At 45.9% G+C, this 24,640-nt stretch overlaps 1 protein-coding gene across 1 annotated transcript; it reads left to right on the forward strand.

Moving 5' to 3' along the window:
- Window positions 1-1,253: 1,253 nt before the first annotated feature.
- LOC115078789 (semaphorin-7A-like) lies at window positions 1,254-23,981 on the forward strand. Its single transcript, XM_029581815.1, has 14 exons — window positions 1,254-1,467; window positions 2,234-2,373; window positions 10,690-10,752; window positions 11,932-12,030; window positions 12,466-12,574; window positions 17,983-18,081; window positions 18,506-18,645; window positions 19,976-20,151; window positions 20,245-20,350; window positions 20,460-20,664; window positions 21,065-21,180; window positions 22,259-22,431; window positions 22,563-22,618; window positions 23,105-23,981. The coding sequence occupies exons 1-14, from the start codon at window positions 1,386-1,388 to the stop codon at window positions 23,443-23,445; spliced, it is 1,905 nt and encodes a 634-aa protein (XP_029437675.1). The 5' UTR covers window positions 1,254-1,385; the 3' UTR covers window positions 23,446-23,981.
- The last annotated feature ends 659 nt before the right edge of the window (window positions 23,982-24,640 follow it).

Consider the following 24,640-nt stretch of genomic DNA (forward strand, 5'->3'; position numbering starts at 1 on the left):
GCCAGAGGATGTGGTGAAAGCTATTAGTGTAGCTTTGTTTAAAAAATGTTTGGACAAGTTCCTGGAAGAAAAGTCCATTAACCATTGTTAAGGTAGAGTGGCAGAAATCCACTGCTTATTCTTGAAATAAGAATCTGTCTACCCTATGGGATCCTGGCCACTGTTGGAAACAGGATACTGGGCTTGATGGACCTTTGGTCTGACCCAGTATGGCAAGTCTTATTTTCTTATGTCCCAAGGTAGTGAAACAGTGGGAAGAAGTGGAGGCCAGAGTCAGAGGAATGCTGGGGTCATTAGGAAAGGAAAAAGGAGGCAGTAATGTCTCTGTACAGATCAATAGTGACACATCTAGAATCTTGTGTTCAGTTCTGGAGGTCGAACCTCTGAAAGGACACAGACAGGATAGGAGCAGTCCAGAGAAAGGCAACCAAAATGGTGCAGAGTCTACATCAAAAGACATGAGATGAGACTTAAGTGCCTAAATAATGTTTACCCTAGAGGAGAAAAGAGGCAGTGGGGATATGATAGACATTTAAATACCTGAAAGGGATTAATAACCTACAAGAAGTAAACTGCTTTCAATGGAGAGGAAACTGTAGCACTAGATGTCATGATGTGAAGCTCCAAGAGGGTTGACTACAGAGGATCAGAATTTATTTTTTTTTTTTCATGAAAAGGGTGGTGGATGCCTGGAATGCACTCCTGGAACAGTTGTGGAAGTTCAAACGGTAAGGAACTGAAAACAAATCTTGGAATAAACACAGATGATCTTTACTTGCAAAAAGGGGAAGTGGTAGCTGAAGCAAGGACCTACTGGCACCCCAGGCCGGGGAGCTAGCCAAGGGGCAACCTGCACGGAGCAACAATCACCGCCCTAAAACAGCAGTGGCACAACAGCATTTGGTTTCCAAAAAGACTGGGGTGGCCTGCACAGAGCGACCATGGGGAGGGGAGGCTGTGTGAAATCTCAAAACCTGGCAATGAGACAGGGAAGGAGCCTGAGGGCTGTGGTAAGAAGATGGCAAGGCCTGGCATGGTGTACCAGAGGACGTGGTGGAGGGAAGATTTGGGTTCAGGACAGAGGTACCCAGGATGTCAGAAAGGAAAGGGAAAAAAACAACAACCTATAGAGGCAAGGCACAAGCAGCAGTGAAAGAGAGGGGGCGTGTGAGAGGCAAGGAATTGGGGAACGGTGGGGGTGGGGTGGAAGGAAGACAAACAGGATATAGAGAGCAGAGAGAGAGAGAGACATACACATACACGTAGCAAGAGAGAGAGAGAGAGGAGAACAGCTGAACAGGAGGGAAAGGAGACAGAAAGACGCAGGAAAGCAGAGAGCCAGGGAGCACAGGGCAGATATTCCAAGCCGAGACTGCTCCAGAGACATGGAGGGGCTGCTCGTCCTGCTCTCCGCCCTCAGCCTGGTCTGCGGGCAGAAGATCCCCAGGCTGAAGCTTTGGCAGACAGGTGAGACTGGGCACTGCGATTCGCTGGCACTCCCGGTGGTGCTGATTAGAACTCGGAGCCGAATTCTCTTCCGTGGCTTGCGGATGTACAGTCGGGGCTTCTTGGCTGTGCTCCTGCTGCCATCTATAGCCTTCCCCATTGCCCACTAGCCCCGAGCAGAGCTGACTAGTAAACTGTTCTCCAGAGAAACGAGCCAGAAGTAGCACATGGGAGAGGGGGGTAGGGGAAACAAAATGCCACATGAATATCAGGAGCTTACGGTTTGGCCAGCACTGCTAGGTGCCTGTGCTGAGGCTCAGCTCCCTGCGTGGCTGCATCCTCTGCATTGCGGGTAGAGGAGAGAGCTCCCTCCGACTGCAGCATTTAGCACTCACCTCGCAGAAAATACAGACAGACAGACAGACAACAGATTGAAGCAGAAAGTCCTTAAAAACGATCTGATTGCAAAGGGGGGGAAAAAATCCCCTCTCATGCCACCTCTGTTCCTGGGAACAGATCATGCCTGCTTTGCAACCGATTCCCTGCACCCATCTGCTGCGGAGACAACACGCTTCGGTATGGCGATCACATAAAAAGCAGGAATGAGACAGACAGACAGCTATTAGGGCAATTAGGAATCCCAGGCTGTAAGCAGATCATGGATGAGTCCTCTCTCTCATGTCAGAAGACTGTCCCTTACAGGGATTGCCCTGACAGAGGGAACCTTGTCATTCATTCTGTGCCTCTCGCTCATGACCTCCTTTCTCCCCCCCCCCCCCCCCTGCAGATTCTCCAGGACTGAGGTTTGCCAGCGCAGAGAGCCCGTCTGTCCTCTTCCACGAGGAAAGATGCACCCAGGCGTACATCGGGGGGCGAGGGGTCCTCTACATTCTGACCATCAATGGCCCCAACGTTAGCGAGAGCAAGGTAGCAGCCGTCCTGCTCTCCCTGAGCTGCGGGGCAGGGGGCGGGCGGGGGGGGCTGTGCTGGGGATGGGGGGAGCAGTTTGACATCTTCAGCCCTCCATGTGGACTGGAGAGCTCCTGTCCTTCATGGCAGTGCCTGAAAACCTGCGAAATAGCTGAAACTTTAGAAAGGCTGCGCAGATCAGGAAGCCAAGAGATGTCCTTCCACCTCTGCACATGGGAGGCTTTATAAGGGAGTTTCTCCCTCCCATTCTACTGATGATCATTGCTTACTGAGTCCACACACACAGCACGGGGAGAGGAGCAGAGTGAGAAGGATGAACAGGAATTAATGGGGAGGGGGTGCGGGATATATTGGTGATGTTCAATAATTAATGGGGAGGGGGTGCAGTGTTTATTTGTTGATGGTAATTAATGGGGAGGGGGTGCTGTGTTTATTGGTGATGGTAATTAATGGAGAGGGGTGCTGTGTTTATTGGTGATGGTAATTAATGGGAGGGGTACTGTGTTTATTGGGGAGGAGGTGCTGTATTTATTTGGTGATGGTAATTAATGGGGAGGGGTACTGTGTTTATTTGGTAATGGTAATTAATGGGGAGGGGTACTGTGTTTATTGGTGATGGTAATTAATGGGAAGGGGTACTATGTTTATTGGTGATGGTAATTAATGGGGAGGGGTGCTGTGTTTATTTGGTAATGGTAATTAATGGGGAGGGGTGCTGTGTTTATTGGTGATGGTAATTAATGGGAAGGGGGTGCTGTGTTTATTGGTGATGGTAATTAATGGGGAGGGGTACTGTGTTTATTGGTGATGGTAATTAATGGAGAGGGGTGCTGTGTTTATTGGTAATGGTAATTAATGGGGAAGGGTACTGTGTTTATTGGTGATGGTAATTAATGGGGAGGGAGTGCGGTCTGTATTGGTGATGGTAATTAATGGGGAGGGGTGCTGTATTTATTTGGTAATGGTAATTAATGGGGAGGGGTACTGTGTTTATTGGTGATGGTAATTAATGGGGAGGGATACTGTGTTTAATGGGGAGGGGTGCTGTGTTTATTGGTGATGGTAATTAATGGGAAGGGGTCCTGTGTTTAATGGTGATGGTAATTAATGGGGAAGGGTGCAGTGTTTATTGGTGATGGTAATTAATGGGGAGGGGGTGCTGTGTTTATTGGTGATGGTAATTAATGGGGAGGGGTACTGTGTTTATTGGTGATGGTAATTAATGGAGAGGGGTGCTGTGTTTATTGGTGATGGTAATTAATGGGGAGGGGTACTGTGTTTATTGGTGATGGTAATTAATGGGGAGGGAGTGTGGTCTGTATTGGTGATGGTAATTAATGGGGAGGGGTATTGTGTTTATTGGTGATGGTAATTAATGGGAGGGAGTGCGGTCTGTATTGGTGATGGTAATTAATGGGGAGGGGTGTTGTGTTTATTGGTGATGGTAATTAATGGGGAGGGAGTGCGGTCTGTATTGGTGATGGTAATTAATGGGGAGGGGTATTGTGTTTATTGGTGATGGTAATTAATGGGGAGGGAGTGCGGTCTGTATTGGTGATGGTAATTAATGGGGAGGGGTGTTGTGTTTTTTGGTGATGGTAATTAATGGAGAGGGGTGCTGTGTTTATTGGTGATGGTAATTAATGGGGAGGGGTACTGTGTTTATTGGTGATGGCAATTAATGGGGAGGGAGCTTTGTTTATCGGTGATGGTAATTGAGGAGGGATTGTTGTGTTTATTAATGATGGTAATTAATGGGGAGGGGGTGCTGTGTTTACTGGTGATGATAATTAATGGGGAGAGGGTGTTGTGTTTATCGATAATCGTAATTAACAATCCTGAAAATGCAAGTCTAACTGCTGTCACTCAGACTGTACCATGGTCAGATCATGTCGTAATTGAAGTAACCTCTACAATTTAACAATTTTCATTATTTGTTCCTCTCAGCATATGTTCTCCTTTTAGTTTCTTTCTTCCCCTTTCCCCCTGTCCTTTTCACTTAGTTGTAATATACTGTTGTAATCCATAGTTACTTACCCTGTTATATGTAATTTCCATTCATATGTCATCTGTTGATATGTAAACCGATATGATGTGCAAATGAACGTCGGTATATAAAAAACGTTAAATAAATAAATAACCGGAAAACTTAAATGCAAACATACTAATTCCCATATTGAACCCATAAAAATATTCAAAAGGGAAAAAAGTTGACCCAGAATTTTTTGCTAACCTTCTTCTCCCTCATATCCCTACCATTGTCGATACTGACATTGAGCATCTGGTTGAAAAATGGAACTCATCAATCTCCAGCTCTCTTGACTCGATAGCCTCTAAAAAAAACCTCATTATTATCTCATCCAGATCCAGTTCTCTTTGGTTCACGCCTTCTTTGCACAATATGAAACTTAAATTAAGATGCCCAAAAACCCACTCCCTGAACACAAAATTGATTACCTCTCTCACCTAAACAAATAGAAAAAGGATACTGACTGCGCTAAAAAACATTTTAAGATAATAAAATACAGGCGGCCAATAGCAACCCCAACATCTTATTTAATATCGTAAAATCCCTTACTATGGCAAAATCGGAACCTTCCAATCACATTGCCAATGCCTTTTGTGATGATGTCGCACAACACTTCAGTGACAAAACAAATGAAATCTCTTCTGAATTTACTCATTTCCCTATTTCCCAAGTTAACCTCCCTTGAGCTGCTTTTTCCTGCTCTGATTTTACTAGCATAAACCCTCCCACTAAATCTTGCATTCTCTCTAAAACAAAAGCTTCCAATAGTCCTTACATCATTTGTCCAGGACAGCTACTAAAAGATATAAGAGAATATATCGCACCCGCATTAGCCCAGCTAGGTAATGTATCAGTTAATACTGGTCACAATCAATATGCCCAAAACACTCTTATTCCAGATTCATACAAATGTACACACACATCAAAATACACAAAGAATCTGGTGTATCTTTTAACATCAATATTGCTGTGGAACCACGTGCAATTTATGTTAAATTTGTAGGACCTCTGTGCTACATGGGTGTGTAACATGTACACCCCATCTGTAGTTTACAGGTCCAAAATTGCTTTATTTTATTTCAACCATACTCATTCTTAGAGTTTTTGAACGATTTTTAGAATTATTTTTCTTGTTTTATATAAAACTGTTCCAAGACCCCAATATTCAAGGGCATATCGTGCTAGCAATCTAAGTGAAAGCAACAGCTCTTCACTGCCAATGCTCATTCACACCGCTCATCGGAGCATAATACTCATCTATGATATGATTTTCTGACGCACTCATGATGATGAAGATGTCATGAGCGCGTCAGAAAATCATATCATAGATGAGTATTATGCTCCGATGAGCGGTGTGAATGAGCATTGGCAGTGAAGAGCTGTTGCTTTCACTTAGATTGCTAGCACGATATGCTCTTGAATATTGGGGTCTTGGAACAGTTTTATATAAAACAAGAAAAATAATTCTAAAAATCGTTCAAAAACTCTAAGAATGAGTATGGTTGAAATAAAATAAAGCAATTTTGGACCTGTAAACTACAGATGGGGTGTACATGTTACACACCCATGTAGCACAGAGGTCCTACAAATTTAACATAAATTGCACGTGGTTCCACAGCAATATTGATGTTAAAAGATACACCAGATTCTTTCAGTTAATACTGGTACATTTCCAACCGCCTTAAAACAGACATCTATCCTACCTATCCCTAAAAAGAAATCAATAGATCACACTGACATTACCAACCTTCGCCCAATAGCTTCATTGCCCACCTTAGCAAAGTCAATCGAATCTGTAGTCCTCCACCAATTTATGGAATATATTGAAAACCAACAACATTCTTCATCCAAACCAACATGGCTTCCGCAAAGGTCACAGCACTGAATCTCTTCTCCTCTCACTTTTTGACTCTACTATTCGTGGCTTTGACTCTAACATAGATTATATTCTAGTTTTCCTTGATATCTCAGCTGCCTTTGACACTCTAAAGCATGATATCCTTTTCGCTAATCTTCAGCACATAGGTATCGAGGGCACTGTGCTTCGATGGTTTAAATCTTTCCTATCTAACCACCCCCAACAAGTTAATCTTAGGCAACATTACTCTAACTGGTATTTCACTAACTCGGGAGTTCACTTTTCTATTTAATATTTATTTGCTTCCCCTCTGCCACTTGCTGGCTGGTCTAAGAATAAATTGTAGAATTTATGCTGATGACATTCAGTTCACCTTACCATATACTTCATCCTGATCTAACACATAGGAGTAGATTTTTCAAAGCAGCGCGCAGGCGTACATGTGTGCGTGCTACCTGGCACGCACACATGTATGCCTGATTTTATAATTTGCACGCACAAGTTATAAAATCAGGGGTCGGTGCGCACAAGGGGGTGCACAATTGTGCACCTTGTGCGCGTCAAGCTGCGCTGCCTTCCCCCGTTCCCTATCAGGCACTGCCTTCCCCCTAACCTTTTCCCCCCTAGACCTATTCTAACCCCCCCCAAAAGTCTTAACAAACCTTTTGCGCCTGCCTGGAGGCAGGCACAGGTTGCACACACCGGCAGCCTGCCAGCACGTGACCCTCCAACACAATGGCCGCTGTGTCGTAGGCCTCTTGCTTCGCCCTCGCCCCGCCCCTTTTTGCAAGCCCCGGGACTTACAGACATCCCGGGGCTTTATGCGCGTCGCAGGGCCTTTATAAAATAAGGCCTGGTGCGTGTAAAATCCCCCTCCCACACATGTAAATCCTCTGGATTTACGCTCATAGGGCTTTTAAAATCCGGCCCATTATCTCTAATTATTCTATATCTCAGAACTATAAATCCATGGATATCACACAACCATCTGAAATTGAACACTTCAAAAACTGAAATGATCCAGCTGTCCACTATTCCTCATTCTTCCTGTGCCCCCCCCACCCCGAATTTATCTTTGAAAATTGTAGAATCCCGTATCGTAAACTGTGCTTGCAATTTAGGAGTTACCTTGGAATGCGTAGTAAGATACCTTGATTCTGTTTATGTTTTTTTCGAACCATCTCAACTCCATTTTTTCATTGACTCCCACTCAAATGCGGCATTAACAATACAATAGGCTTAATGTAGGCATCTCTCAGCCGCCGTCGTTTCTTTTTCCCTTTTCCCTAACGTTGGTTCGCTCAAAATTTGTTTAGTATCTGCCCCCTGAACTCTTATTATAAAGATGGAATTCACATATTACTAGATATCTGATTGGAGATGATATCTTGAGTTTATTTGTATGTAAATGTGATACATCTGTTTTTTCCATTCGCAAATATTATTTTGTGTAATTAAATTTAAAATGCAATAAAGAAAGCATTTTTTAATAAAAAGGAGTTACCTTGGACTCAAACTTATCAATGTCTGCCAATATTTCCGCAGTAGTGAAAAGTTCATTTTACAAAATTCATTTGCTGAAAAGACTAAAACTCCTACTATTTCCTACGGATTTCCGTACAGTATTACAAGCCTTGATTTTGACAGGTCTGGTCTTCCAGATACTACCCTGTGTCCGCTTCAGTTAGTCCAAAATACATCAGCTCGTCTTGTTGCCAACATAAATTTCAGAGATCACATTACCCCAGTCATTCAGTCCCTTCACTGGCTTCCAATATGGCAACGCAATCAGTATAATGTTCTGACAATTATTCATAACTTAATTCACAACCCTTCAGTTGTTTGGCTCTGTTCCTCATTAAGACTGTACCAACCACCACGTCACTTACGAATTGTCAACAAAATCTCATTACAAGTTCCCACAATCAAGACGGCAAGGCTAGAATTAACCAGGAAAAGCACCTTTTCAGTGGCAGGCCTTGGTTTATTGAATTCAATCCCTGACTCACTCAGACTAGTATCAAGCACAAAAGAGTTTAAGAAAATGCTAATTACATACTTATGTTCCGCTGCCGTCAACAAGCTCTGAGCACTATGATCTTTCTCCCTCACCTTTCTCTGATTTGTACTTTGAATTATCTTGCTTTACTCACTATGGGGTAGATTTTCAAAAGGCCCAGGCACACGCGTAAACCCCCGGGACACGTGTAAGTCCCGGGGCTTGAAAAAGGGGCGATCGGGGGGGCGGAGTGGTTGGGGGGCGGGCACCCAGCACAGCGGCCATTTGTTTGCTCTGAAATCCAACCTCCCCATACCTATCCTTCCTCGTTTTTAAATTATGTACGTTCTTTTATGTAAACCGCTTACATTTACCTAAAATTATCCAGGTGGTATACAAAAGATTTTAAATAAATAAATGGGGAGAGGGTGCTGTGTTTATTGGTGATGTACAGTAATTAATGGGGAGGGGGAGATGTGTTTACTGGTGATGTACAGTAATTAATGGGGGGTGCTGTGTTTATTTGGTGATGTACAGTAATGGGGAGGGGGTGCTGTGTTTACTTGTGATGTACAGTAATTAATGGGAAGGGGTGCTGTGTTTGGTGATGTACAGTAATTAATGGAGAGAGAAGCTGTGTTTATTTGGTGATGTACAGTAATGGCGAGGGGGTGCTGTGTTTATTGGTGATGTACAGTAATGGGGAGGGGGTGCTGTGTTTACTGGTGATGTACAGTAATTAATGGGGAAGGAAGCTGTGTTTATTTGGTGATGTACAGTAATTAATGGGGAGGGGGTGCTGTGTTTATTTGGTGATTTACAGTAATAGGGAGGGGGTGCTGTGTTTATTGGTGATGTACAGTAATTAATGGGGAGGGGAGCTGTGTTTATTTGGTGATGTACAGTAATGGGGAGGGGTGCTGTGTTTATTGGTGATGTTCAGTAATTAATGGGGAGGGGTGCTGTGTTTACTGGTGATGTACAGTAATTAATGGGGAGGGGGTGCTGTGTTTGGTGATTTACAGTAATTAATGGGGAGGGGTAGCTGTGTTTATTTAGTGATGTTCAGTAATTAATGGGAAGGGGTGCTGTGTTTACTGGTGATGTTCAGTAATTAATGGGGAGGGGTGCTGTGTTTATTTGGTGATGTACAGTAATTAATGGGGAGGGGGTGCTGTGTTTACTGGTGATGTTCAGTAATTAATGGGGAGGGGTGCTGTGTTTATTTGTTGATGTACAGTAATTAATGGGGAGGGGGTGCTGTGTTTATTTGGTGTTATACAGTAATTAATGGGGAGGGGGTGATGTGTTTACTGGTGATATTCAGTAATTAATGGGGAGGGGTGCTGTGTTTATTTGGTGATGTACAGTAATTAATGGGGAGGGGTGCTGTGTTTACTGGTGATGTTCAGTAATTAATGGGGAGGGGGTGCTGTGTTTGGTGATGTACAGTAATGGGGAGGGGGTGCTGTGTTTATTTGGTGTTATACAGTAATTAATGGGGAGGGGTTGCTGTGTTTACTGGTGATGTTCAGTAATTAATGGGGAGGGGTGCTGTGTTTATTTGGTGTTATACAGTAATTAATGGGGAGGGGGTGCTGTGTTTACTGGTGATGTTCAGTAATTAATGGGGAGGGGGTGCTGTGTTTATTTGGTGATGTACAGTAATGGGGAGGGGGTGCTGTGTTTATTTGGTGTTATACAGTAATTAATGGGGAGGGGTTGCTTTGTTTACTGGTGATGTTCAGTAATTAATGGGGAGGGGGTGCTGTGTTTATTTGGTGATGCACAGTAATTAATCTGGAGGGGTGCTGTGTTTATTTGGTGTTATACAGTAATTAATGGGGAGGGGTTGCTGTGTTTTCTGGTGATGTTCAGTAATTAATGGGGAGGGGGTGCTGTGTTTATTTGGTGATGCACAGTAATTAATCTGGAGGGGTTGCTGTCTTTACTGGTGATGTACAGTAATGGGGAGGTGGTGCTGTGTTTATTTGGTGATGCACAGTAAATAATCTGGAGGGGGTGCTGTCTTTACTGGTGATGTACAGTAATGGGGAGGGGGTGCTGTGTTTATTTGGTGTTATACAGTAATTAATGGGGAGGGGGTGCTGTGTTTACTGGTAATGTACAGTCATTAAAGGGGAGGGGTGCTGTGTTTATTTGGTGTTATACAGTAATTAATGGGGAGGGGGTGCTGTGTTTACTGGTAATGTACAGTCATTAAAGGGGAGGGGTGCTGTGTTTATTTGGTGTTATACAGTAATTAATGGGGAGGGGTTGCTGTGATTACTGGTAATGTACAGTCATTAAAGGGGAGGGGTGCTGTGTTTATTTGGTGATGCACAGTAAATAATCTGGAGGGGGTGCTGTCTTTACTGGTGATGGTAATTAAAGGGGAGGAACTGCTGTGTTTTTTCTCTCCATCAGATTATGCTCAAGCCAGATGACAAGGCAATGAAGAAGTGCGAGGACAAGTACCCAACAGCCCAGGTAAGAGCAGTGCAGAGAAGAGCAGCAGAGAGAGACTGGTTGTGGATGGCGCTGTCTGCAGAAACCTCTCTGCCTCTCCTCCCGTGGGGCTTCTTCTGTGAATCAGTGGACAGCAGGACAGCAGGCTGGGGATGAAGCAGAAGCAGCTCTCCTGGTTATCCTGGTGTGGACAAGAGTGGGGGGAGCCCCTGTCAGCATGCTCTGGTGGCTCCTGGTGGGTGGATTTAGGGCCCCAGGCTGCAGGGTTGTGTGAGAAGCCTCCAGCCGAGGACCATCACTGCAATGCCTGGGCTGTTAGGATGATTAAATAAGGGGGACTGGAGGTTTATGGTGCTGAATCCAAATGAACCAGATCATGGGGAAAACCCAAAGATCATTCTAACAAGCAAAGGAGGCTGAGGAGAAATCTTCAGTGTCTGGCAGAGATCCCACTCCTGCTGGCCTCTCTCTCTCTGCTCTTTCAGAGGCTTTTTCTATGCTTCACTCTAGAAGCCATTAAATGCTGTAACAAAATGCACAAACAAACACATCACCTGCGAATGCACCTCACTCCTCACCCACAGCACCTCCTGTAATTCCTGTACTGACACCCTCATGCACAGCTTTGCCAATGCACCTCACTCCTGCCCTGCAACACCCCCTGCTATACCAATAATGAGACCCCCCCACACACAGCTCTGCCAATGCCCCTCACTCCTGCCCTGCAACACCCCCTGCTATTCCAATAATGAGACCCCCCCACACACAGCTCTGCCAATGCTCCTCACTCCTGCCCTGCAACACCCCCTGCTATTCCAATAATGAGACCCCCCCACACACAGCTCTGCCAATGCACCTCACTCCTGCCCTGCAACACCCCCTGCTATTCCAGTACTGAGACCCTCACACAGCTCTGCCAATGCACCTCACTCCTGCCCTGCAGCACCCCTGCTATTCCAGTACTGAGACCCCCACACACAGCTCTGCCAATGCACCTCACTCCAGCCCTGCAGCACCCCCTGCTATTCCAGTACTGAGACCCTCACACAGCTCTGCCAATGCACCTCACTCCTGCTGTTCCAGTACTGAGACATTCCCCCTCCCCTCCCCACCCCGCATAGCTGTACCGATTCTGCTTTCTCCTCAATAAACTGCAGGAAGCTGATAAGCAGCCATGGGATTTCTTCTTTCTTGCTTCAGGATGTCTGTGATAATTACATCCGTGTGATCCAGAGGATAAATAACATAACCATCATTGTCTGTGGCACCAACGCTGACTCTCCCAGGTGCTGGTTCATGGTAAGCAACAAAGGTTTGCAGGAAGTATCTTATGTTGTAAGAGGTATGCCTCTATGCTAGACATGGGGGAGCAACCGTTATGTGCACTAGCATACAGCTTGAACACTTACTCCGTTTAATAAAGCAATTCTCAGACATCCCACCTCTGGAGTAAGCCCCCTCCTCAACTGATTCTTTTCCTATGCTCCGAAGACCCCTGTAAAGTTGCAGGGTTTCCACCATGAACAGGCAGGAGATGTGTTTACATACCCTGGGTCTTATGACCGGCTATGGGTCACCGGAACCAGTTTGGGAACTGCTGCTGCAGTCTCCGTTTTCCCTGCATCACCACCAGTGAATCTTTCGGCTACGTAAGGAAGTCATGGGTCTGCCATTGGAAGAGAGCTGCCACTGTAACACTGAGGTTTTGTTTTTTTTTTCCATCTGCAATTCAAGAATAAGGACTCAAAGATTGTACGGGACAGTTCTGGACAGCAGGACTTTATAAACGGAGAGAGGATATCTCCAGCACTGCCTTCCCAAGCAGCGGTGACCATCTCAGTAGGTACGTAGTCCCCTCATATACTGCTTAAATCATGGATGGAGAAGGGTGCGGAAAGGCATTTTGATTTTTTTTTTTTTTTTTAAATGTATGATTTATTAGATAGGTTTGAAATAATGGGTCGAGCATCGAGTTGAGACCTCTTTGTGGGGCTAATTCAGTGCATATGTGAATAGCTCCCTTCATCAGGTCAATGAGGAAACATCGCAGTCGGGCCCTCCATCGCCCTAGGTAGCCCTGGGGTTGGGGGAGGGTCCACCTCCAAAGTTCCACGCGGTCATCCCCGCTGGCCTGGTGCCCTCCCGAAGGCCTGGAACTCAGCGACCCTGGCACTAGCTAGGCCTGACGTCGTCTGCATTACGGGACAGGAACACGTCACCCTTCGGGGGGGGGGGGGGGGGCTTGGTCTGATAATGGGGGAGAAAGCCACTGTCCTTAATAAGTCCTTCTTAGGATGGTTATCGGAGATTAAATGGTGATTCACATCCATGCGTTCTTCTTTAAACAGCCCTATAAACAACTATTGTTAGGTCGCTTGTGGTGCTGTTCGTTTTTGAGATGTCTGCTGTGCTGCATGGATTTCTTTTCTCTGTTTTATTTTCTGAATGTTTTTAGCTTGTACACCACATACAGCAAAGGGTTTTGTGGTTTATAAACATATAAATGTATAAAATTGGCTGCGTGAGAATGAAAATATCCCCCCCCCCCCCCTCAGGGTTCAGCTGAAAGTGTGCCTGGGGTGCCAGAGTGAGCGCATGCTTTGGCTGGGATTCGAAAAGAAATGCACCCAGAAAATCAGGGCCACAGAAAGCCAGTGTAAAAGTCCGTGGGTGCTTTGTATCCGTGGTACATGTGGCCATTTCCCTCTGAAAGTTCATGTGAAGCCTGCCAGTAAAAAGTGCTCACGAAGTTGCCACCTTGGCATCTGTTCCCAAGTATTTGATCATCTTAATGTCACATGTCCCTGCCTGTGAGCTCACTTCTGAGTTAGTTTAGGTCTCTGCCCTTCATTCTTGGCTACCTCCCATTTTTTATTTTTTTTTGCATTGGATTGTGGGCTCTGCGTTCCGAGAGGAGCAGAAACACGAAGGGCTGTCTGGAGTTTTGGAGGCCCCTCCCCCTCCCTGAGATTTGCGCTGCTTGCGGGGGGGGGGGGGGGGGGGAGGGGGGGTTCGGCCCTTCTCTCCTCTCTGAGTTTCTGCTTGAAGCTTGCACTTTATTGCTTTTTTGTTTCAGGTTAGGTGGTCGTTGGGAAGCTCAGGCTGGAGGGACAGAGGATATTCTTTAAGGATTTTGACAACTCCTTTAATGCACTCCATTCCAAAAACCCTACCCAAGCTGGACAACTCCATGACGAGAACTACAGTTTCGGACACTACAGTCCTGCTTGAGAATGGACACTTACAAACATCTGTATACAGAAAAGCAGCCCACAGATGTTACTACTTTACAGCTCCAGTTTTCATCCCTTGCATAGGCAGTAAAACGACAGAAAAGGAGCAACTGGTGCAGCCAGTCTGCCCTGCAAGCTTCTTATGGTCTGCTTGATAATTCAAACAATGCTGCTTGAATGTGCTTTGCTTTTGAACTTGGCCATAGAAGCAGTCATGTGTTTTTTCCCTAATATCTGCATATCAGTACCCCAGACCATAAAAGCCAGGGCCCAATTCCCCTTTTTCCCCTTCCACCATCAAAGCAGACAGTGATGTTGTAGTTGCAACACCAGCATCAAGGCTAAAGGGTAGCAGTCCCCATGCCTTCTGTTAAGGGTAGTAACTGCTGCTCTGTGCTGGTTACCCCTCTGCACCCTTTCCTGAATTTCTAACCTCTATTCTATTCCACGCCCCTTTGAATTCTTTGACTGTTTTTGTCTTCACCACCTCCTCCAGAAGGGCATTCCAGGCATCCACCACCCTCTCCATGAAGAAATACTTCCTGACGTTGGTTCTGAGTGGTGTCCCCCCCCCCTGGAGTTTCATTCCGTAACCCCCTAGCTCTATTGATTTCTTTCCAGCTGAAAAGGTTTGAAGTTTGAACATCATTAAAACCTTTTAGGTATCTGAAGGTCTGCATCGTATCTCTCCTGCGCCTCCAGGGTGTACATAGTTAGATCCTTCAGTCTCTTAAGTCTTCCGATACAGACCTCACACCACTTTGGTCGCCCTTCTCTGGACCGCCTCCATCCTGTCCATGTGATACCAGCTTTGACCCAGAAGCCAAAAGCTCCAAAACTATTTATTTATTTAATTAATTCTTTTCTATACCGGCGTTCATGACACAAGTCATATGTCATCGGTTTACATCAAACATAGAAAATTAACATTAACAGTCATCATAGCTAGAGAGCTGCTGATAGAATTAATAGAAGAAGTAAGAACATAAGAACATAAGAAATTGCCATGCTGGGTCAGACCAAGGGTCCATCAAGCCCAGCATCCTGTTTCCAACAGAGGCCAAAACCAGGCCACAAGAACCTGACAATTACCCAAACACTAAGAAGAACCCATACTACTGATGCAATTAATAGCAGTGGCTATTCCCTAAGTATAAATGATTAATAGCCATTAATGGACTTCTCCTCCAAGAACTTATCCAAACCTTTTTTGAACCCAGCTACACTAACTGCACTAATCACATCCTCTGGCAACAAATCCCAGAGCTTTATTGTGCGTTGAGTGAAAAAGAATTTTCTCTGATTAGTCTTAAATGTGTTACTTGCTAACTTCATGGAATGCCCCCTAGTCCTTCTATTATTCGAAAGTGTAAATAACCGAGTCACATCTACTCATTCAAGACCTCTCATGATCTTAAAGACCTCTATCATATCCCCCCTCAGCCGTCTCTTCTCCAAGCTGAACAGCCCTAACCTCTTCAGCCTTTCCTCATAGGGGAGCTGTTCCATCCCCTTTATCATTTTGGTTGCCCTTCTCTGTACCTTCTCCATCGTAACTATATCTTTTTTGAGATGCAGCGACCAGAATTGTACACAGTATTCAAGGTGCGGTCTCACCATGGAGCGATACAGAGGTATTATGTTCCGTTCTATTAACCATTCCCTTCCTAATAATTCCTAACATTCTATTTGCTTTTTTGACTGCTGCAGCACACTGAGCCGACGATTTTAAAGTATTATCCACTATGATGCCTAGATCTTTTTCCTGGGTGGTAGCTCCTAATATGGAACCTAACATCGTGTAATTACAGCAAGGGTTATTTTTCCCTATATGCAACACCTTGCACTTGTCCACATTAAATTTCATCTGCCATTTGGATGCCCAATCTTCCAGTCTTGCAAGGTCCTCCTGTAATGTATCACAGTCTGCTTGTGATTTAACTACTCTGAATAATTTTGTATCATCCGCAAATTTGATAACCTCACTCGTCGTATTCCTTTCCAGATCATTTATATATATATTGAAAAGCACTGGTCCAAGTACAGATCCCTGAGGCACTCCACTGTTTACCCTTTTCCACTGAGAAAATTGACCATTTAATCCTACTCTCTGTTTCCTGTCTTTTAACCAGTTTGTAATCCACGAAAGGACATCGCCTCCTATTCCATGACTTTTTAGTTTTCGTAGAAGCCTCTCATGAGGGACTTTGTCAAACGCCTTCTGAAAATCCAAATACACTACATCTTCCAGTTCACCTTTATCCACACGTTTATTAACCCCTTCAAAAAAATGAAGCAGATTTGTTAGGCAAGACTTCCCTTGGGTAAATCCATGTTGACTGTGTCCCATTAAATTATGTCTTTCTATATTGTCTAAATATTTAGACAATATGCTCTACGATTTTGATCTTGAGAATAGTTTCTACTATTTTTCCCGGCACTGAAGTCAGGCTCACTGGTCTATAGTTACCCGGATCGCCCCTGGAGCCTTTTTTAAATATTGGGGTTACATTGGCCACCCTCCAGTCTTCAGGTACAATGGATGATTTTAATGATAGGTTACAAATTTTAACTAATAGATCAGAAATTTCATTTTTGAGTTCCTTCAGAACCCTAGGATGCATACCATCCGGTCCAGGTGATTTGCTACTCTTTAGTTTGTCAATCTGGCCTACTACATCTTCCAGGTTCACATTGATTTCGTTCAGTTTGTCTGAGTCATCACCCCTGAAAACCATCTCTGGAACTGGTATCTCCCCAACATCCTCATTAGTAAACACGGAGGCAAAGAATTCATTTAGTCTTTCTGCAATGGGCAAGGGTTACAGGAACTTAGAGGTTGGCGGAGATTAATGAGAGCAGAAGCGTTTAGGTTCACAACAGTAAATAGGAACAGATGAATGAAACAGGTAATAGTCATAGAATATACACAATAAAATACCAAATAAATATGGCGTGGCACGGTTGGATAAAACAGTATAACTACATAATTTAACAATGGTAATGAGATAGAAGTGGATGAAATAGGAAGGAATGAAACAGAGATGGAAGAAGTAGTAATAAAAGAAACAAGAGATAGCCATAGTGTATACACAATAAGTATGTGAAACGCAATATAGGGAGAGCTGCGCTGTTGAGAAAAGTACAAGATAAGAAACTTCCCAAAAGTGAGAGGAACAGATGAAGAGTACCCGTTATAACCATAGAAAATACAATATACATTCTCTCTTATTTATTCACATTCCACCTTTTTCTACAAATGGCCTCAAGGTAGATTACAAAACAAGTTTTAATGAGCAGATGCAATTGTACCCTTACTTAGGGAAACCTATTACAATGCAGGAAGAGAATGGGATGGGCATCACTCATAGACGCATTCAACCAGCAGCTGGAAAACCTAGGAAAAATCACGAAAGCCCTACAACCACCACTCCAGAAGGATGAATTCCTGAGCAAAATATTCCCTGCTTCCCCCAGTTCAAGCTTTCCGGCAACCACCTTAGCTGAAACAAAAACTGATAACCAGAGACCCAAAGAGGGGAAAATGGTACTAAACCCTGCAGGGCACTTATCACAGGACCCACATCGGAAAGAAGGAACCTATGTCAGTGAAACATGAAGGACAAGAATAAACCTTGCTCTACAGGCAGTGCACCCGTATGCTGGACATAGGACCCCAGTAATAAGTGGCAAGCTAAGGTTTCCCTCACTAGCAATGCCTGGATACTCGATGCAGTGGGCGACATTCAAGAAGGCTTGGTAGATCCAGAGCTTATATATTTATTACCATGGCTAACCGATTATAACTGAGCAGTATATTCTTCGGGCAACTCTTCGAGCCTTTGTTCTTTCCTATATAACCGTCCTTTCATGGCAGGCACACACCTCCGTAAGTGTGTCAGCCACATTCATTTACACATGAGGCAATCCTATGACCAGAGGTGAAAGCTGGTGGTGACGTTCTTTTGGCTTATGATCCAGGCCGCTTCCAAGCCTGTTGCTTTGTTAAATTTTCTAGAGGGCAACCTGTACTCGGCGTTATCTCAGGAGAGGAGCGTCGTCCAGCGCAGCTATGGGGAAAAGAAGCTGGTGAAGACAGAGGACAAGTGGCTGGGCAGTAAGTGAAAGCTCCTCCCCCTCTCCCCTCCCAGTAATCCCGGCTCTCCCCTTTCATCCACACAGAACCGGCAGCCACGTAGCACCACCGCCCCGCATGGTGCTGTGAGGGCCTCCTGCCCATTCCAAGGGTCTTTTCTAATGCACCCTGCGGGGATTATGCTGTCCCTTCCTCACACTTTCAGCAGGTGCACGGGGACCGTTTCTGACTTTTTCAGGTGATGGGGAGGGGAACCAAATCTGGGTCTCCTGCTTCTAATCTAGCAGGAGGGACCCCTCTCCCCTGCCCTACCTCTACCCATCCATCTCTCTCCTTTCCTGGCAGTGGGGAGCAGAGGCTTCGTCAGCTCCTTGTCTCTGTCCCTCTCGTCTGTCTTTTCGGTCTCACAGATTTCTGATTTTTGCTTTTTTTTTTTTTTTCCCAGGAGCAGAAGTTGTCAGCATGGCTTTGCTTCCTGAAAAGGACAAGACGGCGGAAGAAATCTACTTCTTTTTCAATGACATCAACAGGACTGCCGGTCAAGATGAGGAGTCCATCAAAGTCAAATTGGGCCGGGTGTGCAAGGTGCGTAGAAGGGACAGCAAGGGCTTGGGCCCTGGGATTCCTCCATCAGGAGGGTGCAGCAAACAGCAGAATGTGCCCGAACCCCACTCCACTCAGAGAGTAAACAGTCAACAGCAGGAGGGTGGCAGGGGGGATGGGAGGCAGGGTCCTTGCATCACCCTTTGGAGTCAGCTAATGATAGGGTGATCAGAGTGCATGCAGGACGTTTTGTTTTTTTTAGGAAACTCAATACGAAAAATAGAACTACATTTCCCTGCAAGCAATGGGGCAAACCAGGACTGGATCAGCTTGTTCTCTTGGCTGTAGAACTCCCTGGTCATTGTTTCACCCCTAAACCCCTAACCAGCTCTGCTTGACCCGTGCCGCAATGCACCATCCACCCGTTCTTCCCCGAATCAACAAAGGTCTCAGCTGAGACTCAACAAGCTCATGTCATAGGTGAGCGTACTCTAATCTCAGCCTCTGTTTCTGAAAGAAGCTGTTGACCCATCCACGGTAGGAGCAGATCAGCATTTACTGAACTTCTTAGCACATAGAACTGACATCCCCCAGGCCCCCTAATAGGGATTGTTTAGAGACTGAAGTGAACGGACTCATATGTGCCTATTATTTATTACACAACAACTGTGTCATAACAGACTTATCCTGAATGTAGAAAAATCAGAACTTATGATATTAAGTAGCCACCCTCATGCAGATGCACCTGATATGTAGGGGTTATCTTTGACCATCAGCTATCATTTTGATCTCAGGTCCAGTCTGTTGTGACTGCTTCTTTTAATAAGCTAAGGATGCTACCACACTTAAAACCATTATTAATTCCAGATGATTTCTGCATTGTACTGCAGATGCTTATTTTTTCCAGCCAAGAACTACTGCAACTCCAGGCTTTTCTGCCAATACGGTGAGACGGTTGGAAATAGGCTGGCCCGTTCTGTTGCTCCCTATTCAATGGCAGCTCTTTGTGTGCATGGCATTGAGCTCCTCCTGGCAAAGGCTTAGAGGTTCCACTGGTCCGAAGCCCACATCAGCGAAATGAGAGAAAGGGCCTTTTCGGTGACGGCCACGATTGCATGGATTGCCCTTCCAGGTGCTATCCACGACATACAGGCATTCACCACGGCATTTATACCTTTCCTTTTTCGAAATGCATTTAATTTAGCAGAATCAGATTTTCGACCATCAGCAAAGATCTTGTAGTTACTTTGAGGGTTTTTTTTTTCTGTTGATGTTCACATCTGTGGTTTTGTGAATGTTATTTACGGATGGTTTTTTTTTATTGTTCCCCTCCCCGAACCATAAATAAACCTTATTATTTATTTCATTTCAGGTTGACGAGGGAGGGAAGAACTTCTTGGTGGACTTCTGGACCACGTTTCTAAAAGCTGATCTGATCTGCGGCGGTCCCTCTGATTTTCAGTATTTCAACAAGCTGCAGGATGCTTTTCTGCTGGCAGGGGACAGCGAGAGCAGAGGGACAGTGTTTGCGGTCTTCAGAAGCCTTTGGTCAGTAGCCAGCAAGCTCTTGAGGCCGAGGAGGTGTTATGGAGACAGCAGCCTGGCTCGCTCATCTCACCTTTTCTTCCTTTTTGCCTACAGTGGTTCCACTGCTGTCTGTGCATACTCGATGGATAGGATTAGCCGCGCCTTCGCCACTTCCAAACTGAAAGGATACTCAAACCCACTGACAGTAAGGCCTGGGAAGGTAAGAGCTGAGATCTGTGTAATATCCTTGTGCCCCTATATCCCCTCGTCCCTGTTTTCCATGGTGATCCAACCCCTTCTCCAGCACTGACGCCTCCTCTCTCACTCAGTGTGTCCCCCAGGCTACCACCAACACGCTGAGCAGGAACATTCTGAGCGTGATTAAAGATTACCCTGAAATCGAGGAGGTCATCCATCCAGACGGGAATCAGCCACTCTATGTGCTACCTCCAGACCAGGCTTACACAAGAGTCATTGCAGACCGGGTCTGGGACTTCAGTAACAATCCCCACACTGTCCTCTTCCTGGGAACAGGTGAATGCAGCATCAACTATCATGGGACTGCCAAGGGGAAGAGGGGCCTCAATACAGGAATAGACGTGGGTACTGCAGGACTGGCAGGCCCGGATTTAGGCAGAGACAACTGCCTAGGGCACCAAAGTTTGAAAAGCCAAATATCCAAGCAACCTACTTGTTTGCTTTAGGACTACATGCCAGCACAGCTTCAAAAGGGTGTTACCTTGCATTGGCAGAGCTGTGGAGGGGGGGTCTCAGTACTGGAGTAACAGGGGCTGTTGCAGGGCAGGAGTGAGGGGCATTGGCAGAGCTGTGCATGAGGGTCTCAGTAGTGGAATAGCAGGGAGGGTTGCAGGGCAGTTTGCTGGTTTGTGCTGATTTGCATACTCTGAACTTTTCATTCTCTCTCTTGGCTTAGATAAAGGGAAGATTCACAAAGTGCTGTATAGTAATGGACAAGCAACCATCCTGGCTGAGCTCAGTCCCTTCCCTGATGTAGCTCCTGTTTCTACAATGGCACTGGATACCAGCACAGTAAATCCCTTCTCTTCCCCTTTCTCAGTCTTGCTCACTGTCTGTTTGTTTGTTTTTTTTACTCTATTCCTGTCTGTCTGCTTATCCATCTTTCTTGTAACTATGTCACAGAAAGGGCGGTGAGAAACTATGTATTCCTTAATTCCTTTTCTCCTTCTCTCTTTGGAATAATTTTTGGTATTTCTCATCTGCCTGCTCCACAATTCCTCTGCTTCTTCCAGGAAGTTGCAGCACAGCAGAGTCGCATCCCCACTATCAGGCCCATACAGTAAAGTGCGCAGGAGAGCTGGTGCTCTGAGGCGAGCGCCCACTCTCCCAACGCGCGCCCAGGCACCTCATCTGGGCGCGCGATTCACTATTTAAATGAGGGCCTGCGCTAATGAGGAGGCGCTAGGGATACTAGCACGTCCCTAGCGCCTCCTTATTGGCAGAAGCTGCGGCTGTCAGATTTATTTATTTTTTAAGATTTTTATTTTTTTTATTTAGGGGCCTCCAACTTAATATCGCTATGATATTAAGTCTGAGGGAGTACAGAAAAGCAGTTTTTTTCTGCTATTCTGTACATTTGCCTGCTGCTGTCTCAAATTAACTCCTGGCTTCGGCAGGAGTTAATTTCTGAAAGTAAAATGTTTGGCTTCGCTGCACATTTTGCTTTCTGTATTGCGGGTGAATACCTAATAGGTCCATCAACATGCATTTGCATGTGATGAGTGCTATTAGTTTCAGGGGGGGGAGGGGGTTTGGCCAGGCATTTTCCACATACTATTATCCCTTACTGTATAAGGGGTAATAATAGCGCGTCAAAAACACGCGTCCAAACGGGGGCTAACGGTGAGCTCGGCTGAGCACACCATTCTGTATTGGCCTGAAAGTGAGACAGGTAACAGCAGCCTGAAAGTCTGTAGCTGCTCTCTGAGCAGAGCAAACATCTTAAGCCCTCTATCTACAATCATTTACAAGATGTGTGGCACCATCTAAGCTGCTTTTAGAGTGAGAGTCTCGGGTGATGGTGGAGGCAGTGTGAATGGTCAAGTCGCTCTCTTTATGTCTTGTGACTGACACGGTATCTCTGCCACAGGGACATCTTTACGTGGGCTCCACGCTCCAGCTGAAACATGTGCCACTGGCAGATTGTGGGCAATATGGGGACACCTGCAGGAAGTGTATCCTGGCCAGGGACCCCTACTGCGGATGGGACCCAACCAACCGGCGGTGCTCAGCCATCTCCCAAGAGGGGAATGACACAGGCAGGTCTGTTGTCAAACATCTTCTTGTCTCACCTTTCTGTAACATAGTCCATAACTGACCCTCACCCTGCAGCCATCCTCATCTCCTCCCCATAACACTATATCTGTTTCATCTCCTTCTGTCCTTTCTTACAGTAATCTGCTGCAGAGCTTTGACCCTCAGAACATGACAGTGTGTGAAAAAGAAGCAGGTAATGTCTGCCAAACACAACCCTATGGAAATAAATACTGGGGCAGAATATATTCCAAGCTGGCATGTGGAGGGCAGTAACATATTAGCAGTATACTGGCATCATGGAAGAGTCTCACTGATTTAATCTCTTAGCTGCTCCATCATCATGGAATACTCTGCCCGAGGAGCTATGCCAGGCACAGGATTAAAGCAGTTCTGTTTAAACAGGACGTTGCTGGCGAGATTAAATGTTGAGCAGCTGACATTGGCAGTGGTGATTTGTGTTTTATTTTTTTATATTGTATTATTATATTTTGGTATTATATCATGTGAATTTTACTTTTGTGTATGTGTTACAATCTGCACTGCACCTGCTAAAGATTCATGGAATATAATCTAAACGCAAACAGAAAATATACCAGCTGAGATATGATATCTTTCCTTCACTTTCTCTATCTAACCTGAGATTTCCCTCTTCTGGCTCTTTTTCTCTGGACCTACGCAGCGCATCTTTCTCAGGACAACATGAAGGTGGTGTCCGTGGACCATGATGGCTACATTTACCTGCCGTGCCCAGTGCGCTCCCATCATGCTTCCTACATGTGGTGGAAGGATGGCTCCAGGCCGTATCCCTGCGCAATAGAGGGCAACTCCTGCACCCTGCGTTTCAACAAGGACACCCCCATGCATGGCGGCATCTTCAAGTGCAAGGCAACAGAAGAAGGCACAGAGGAGGAGATTACTGCATACAAACTGGTGGTGCAGGGCGGCAGCGGAATCCCAAGGCTGTCCTTGCTGACCATGACTGCTGTCTTACTTCCTGCCAACTCCTTTGGGTTGCTGTAGAATCAACCACCAGACTGTTGCAAGGGCCGAAAAGGACTGCCACTGTCATTGCATTCCTCCTTCAGCATCTTCCTAAAAGCCATCCCCCACACCAACTTTCTGTAGTATAGGGCTAGCATAGGAAAATTATGTAGTGCTCCATAGCAGAAATTTTTTTTTCAACCTAAACTGCTGCTAATTAGTGCCCTTCCTCCCTCCCTCCTTTTGTAGCACCTCCAGGGCCCTCCAACCCTTTCCAGAGAACGGCTGCAGTGAGGCTATATATGGTTTGCGCCCCTGCAGCCCCCCCAAGTTCACGGAAGAAGATCCCACATGGCATCGGATCAGGAGCGCGCACATAGGTCCTTTCAGCACCCTGGACAAGGATCGCAGGCTGCAGGGGCGAAGCTCCGGGTGTTGCTGCAGCCCCTGGTCAGCCCCGCTCCCTGCCCCCGCTTCACGGGGCCATCCTCCGGCGCCCGGGATGAACTGCTCCTGTCTGTGCAAGGAAAGTGTGCCATGATGCTTGGAAAGCGATTAAAAGTCAGAAAACACCGGCACTGTGTCTGTCTTACTGGGGCGGGGGGTCATCAGGTATCATCAGCCTTTCCGGCTCTCCTCCCGGTTGACACTCGCCCATCCCTCCGGGTGTTGCTGCTACTACAGCCCGTGGTCAGCCCCGCCCCCTGCCCCCGCTTCACGGGGCCAGCCTCCGGCGCCCGGGATGAACTGCTCCTGTCTGTGCGAGGAAAGTGTGCCATGATGCTTGGAAAGCGATTAAAAGTCAGAAAACACCGGCACTGTGTCTGTCTTACTGGGGCAGGGGGGGTCATCGGGTATCACAACCACAGAGCCCGCCCTCGGGACGCACACACGCAGCCTTTCCGCGTGCCCCAGCTTTCTGCACATGCGAGGTGCGTGCAACCTACCCCGTTCCCTGTCACCCCTCCCCCTCCTGCACAATAGGAATTGTGGGATTAGGTCAGTGTTGCCAGGTTTTCATGAAAGAACAAGCACTTTTCTCCAAAAAAACAAGCCCAAAAAAAGCCCAAAACACGTGAGATTGAAACTTTTTATTTTTATAGCATTTAACGCCCTCGCATACTCATTTCCCTCTTCCCACCCCCTCCGAGCACATCTCTGGCCCCCACACACTCATTCCCCCCTCCCTAACCCCTCCGAGCACATCTCTGGCCCCCACACTCTCATTCCCCCC

The sequence above is a fragment of the Rhinatrema bivittatum genome, chromosome 16 (genome assembly GCF_901001135.1).
Source record: "Rhinatrema bivittatum chromosome 16, aRhiBiv1.1, whole genome shotgun sequence".
Taxonomy (NCBI): domain Eukaryota; kingdom Metazoa; phylum Chordata; class Amphibia; order Gymnophiona; family Rhinatrematidae; genus Rhinatrema; species Rhinatrema bivittatum.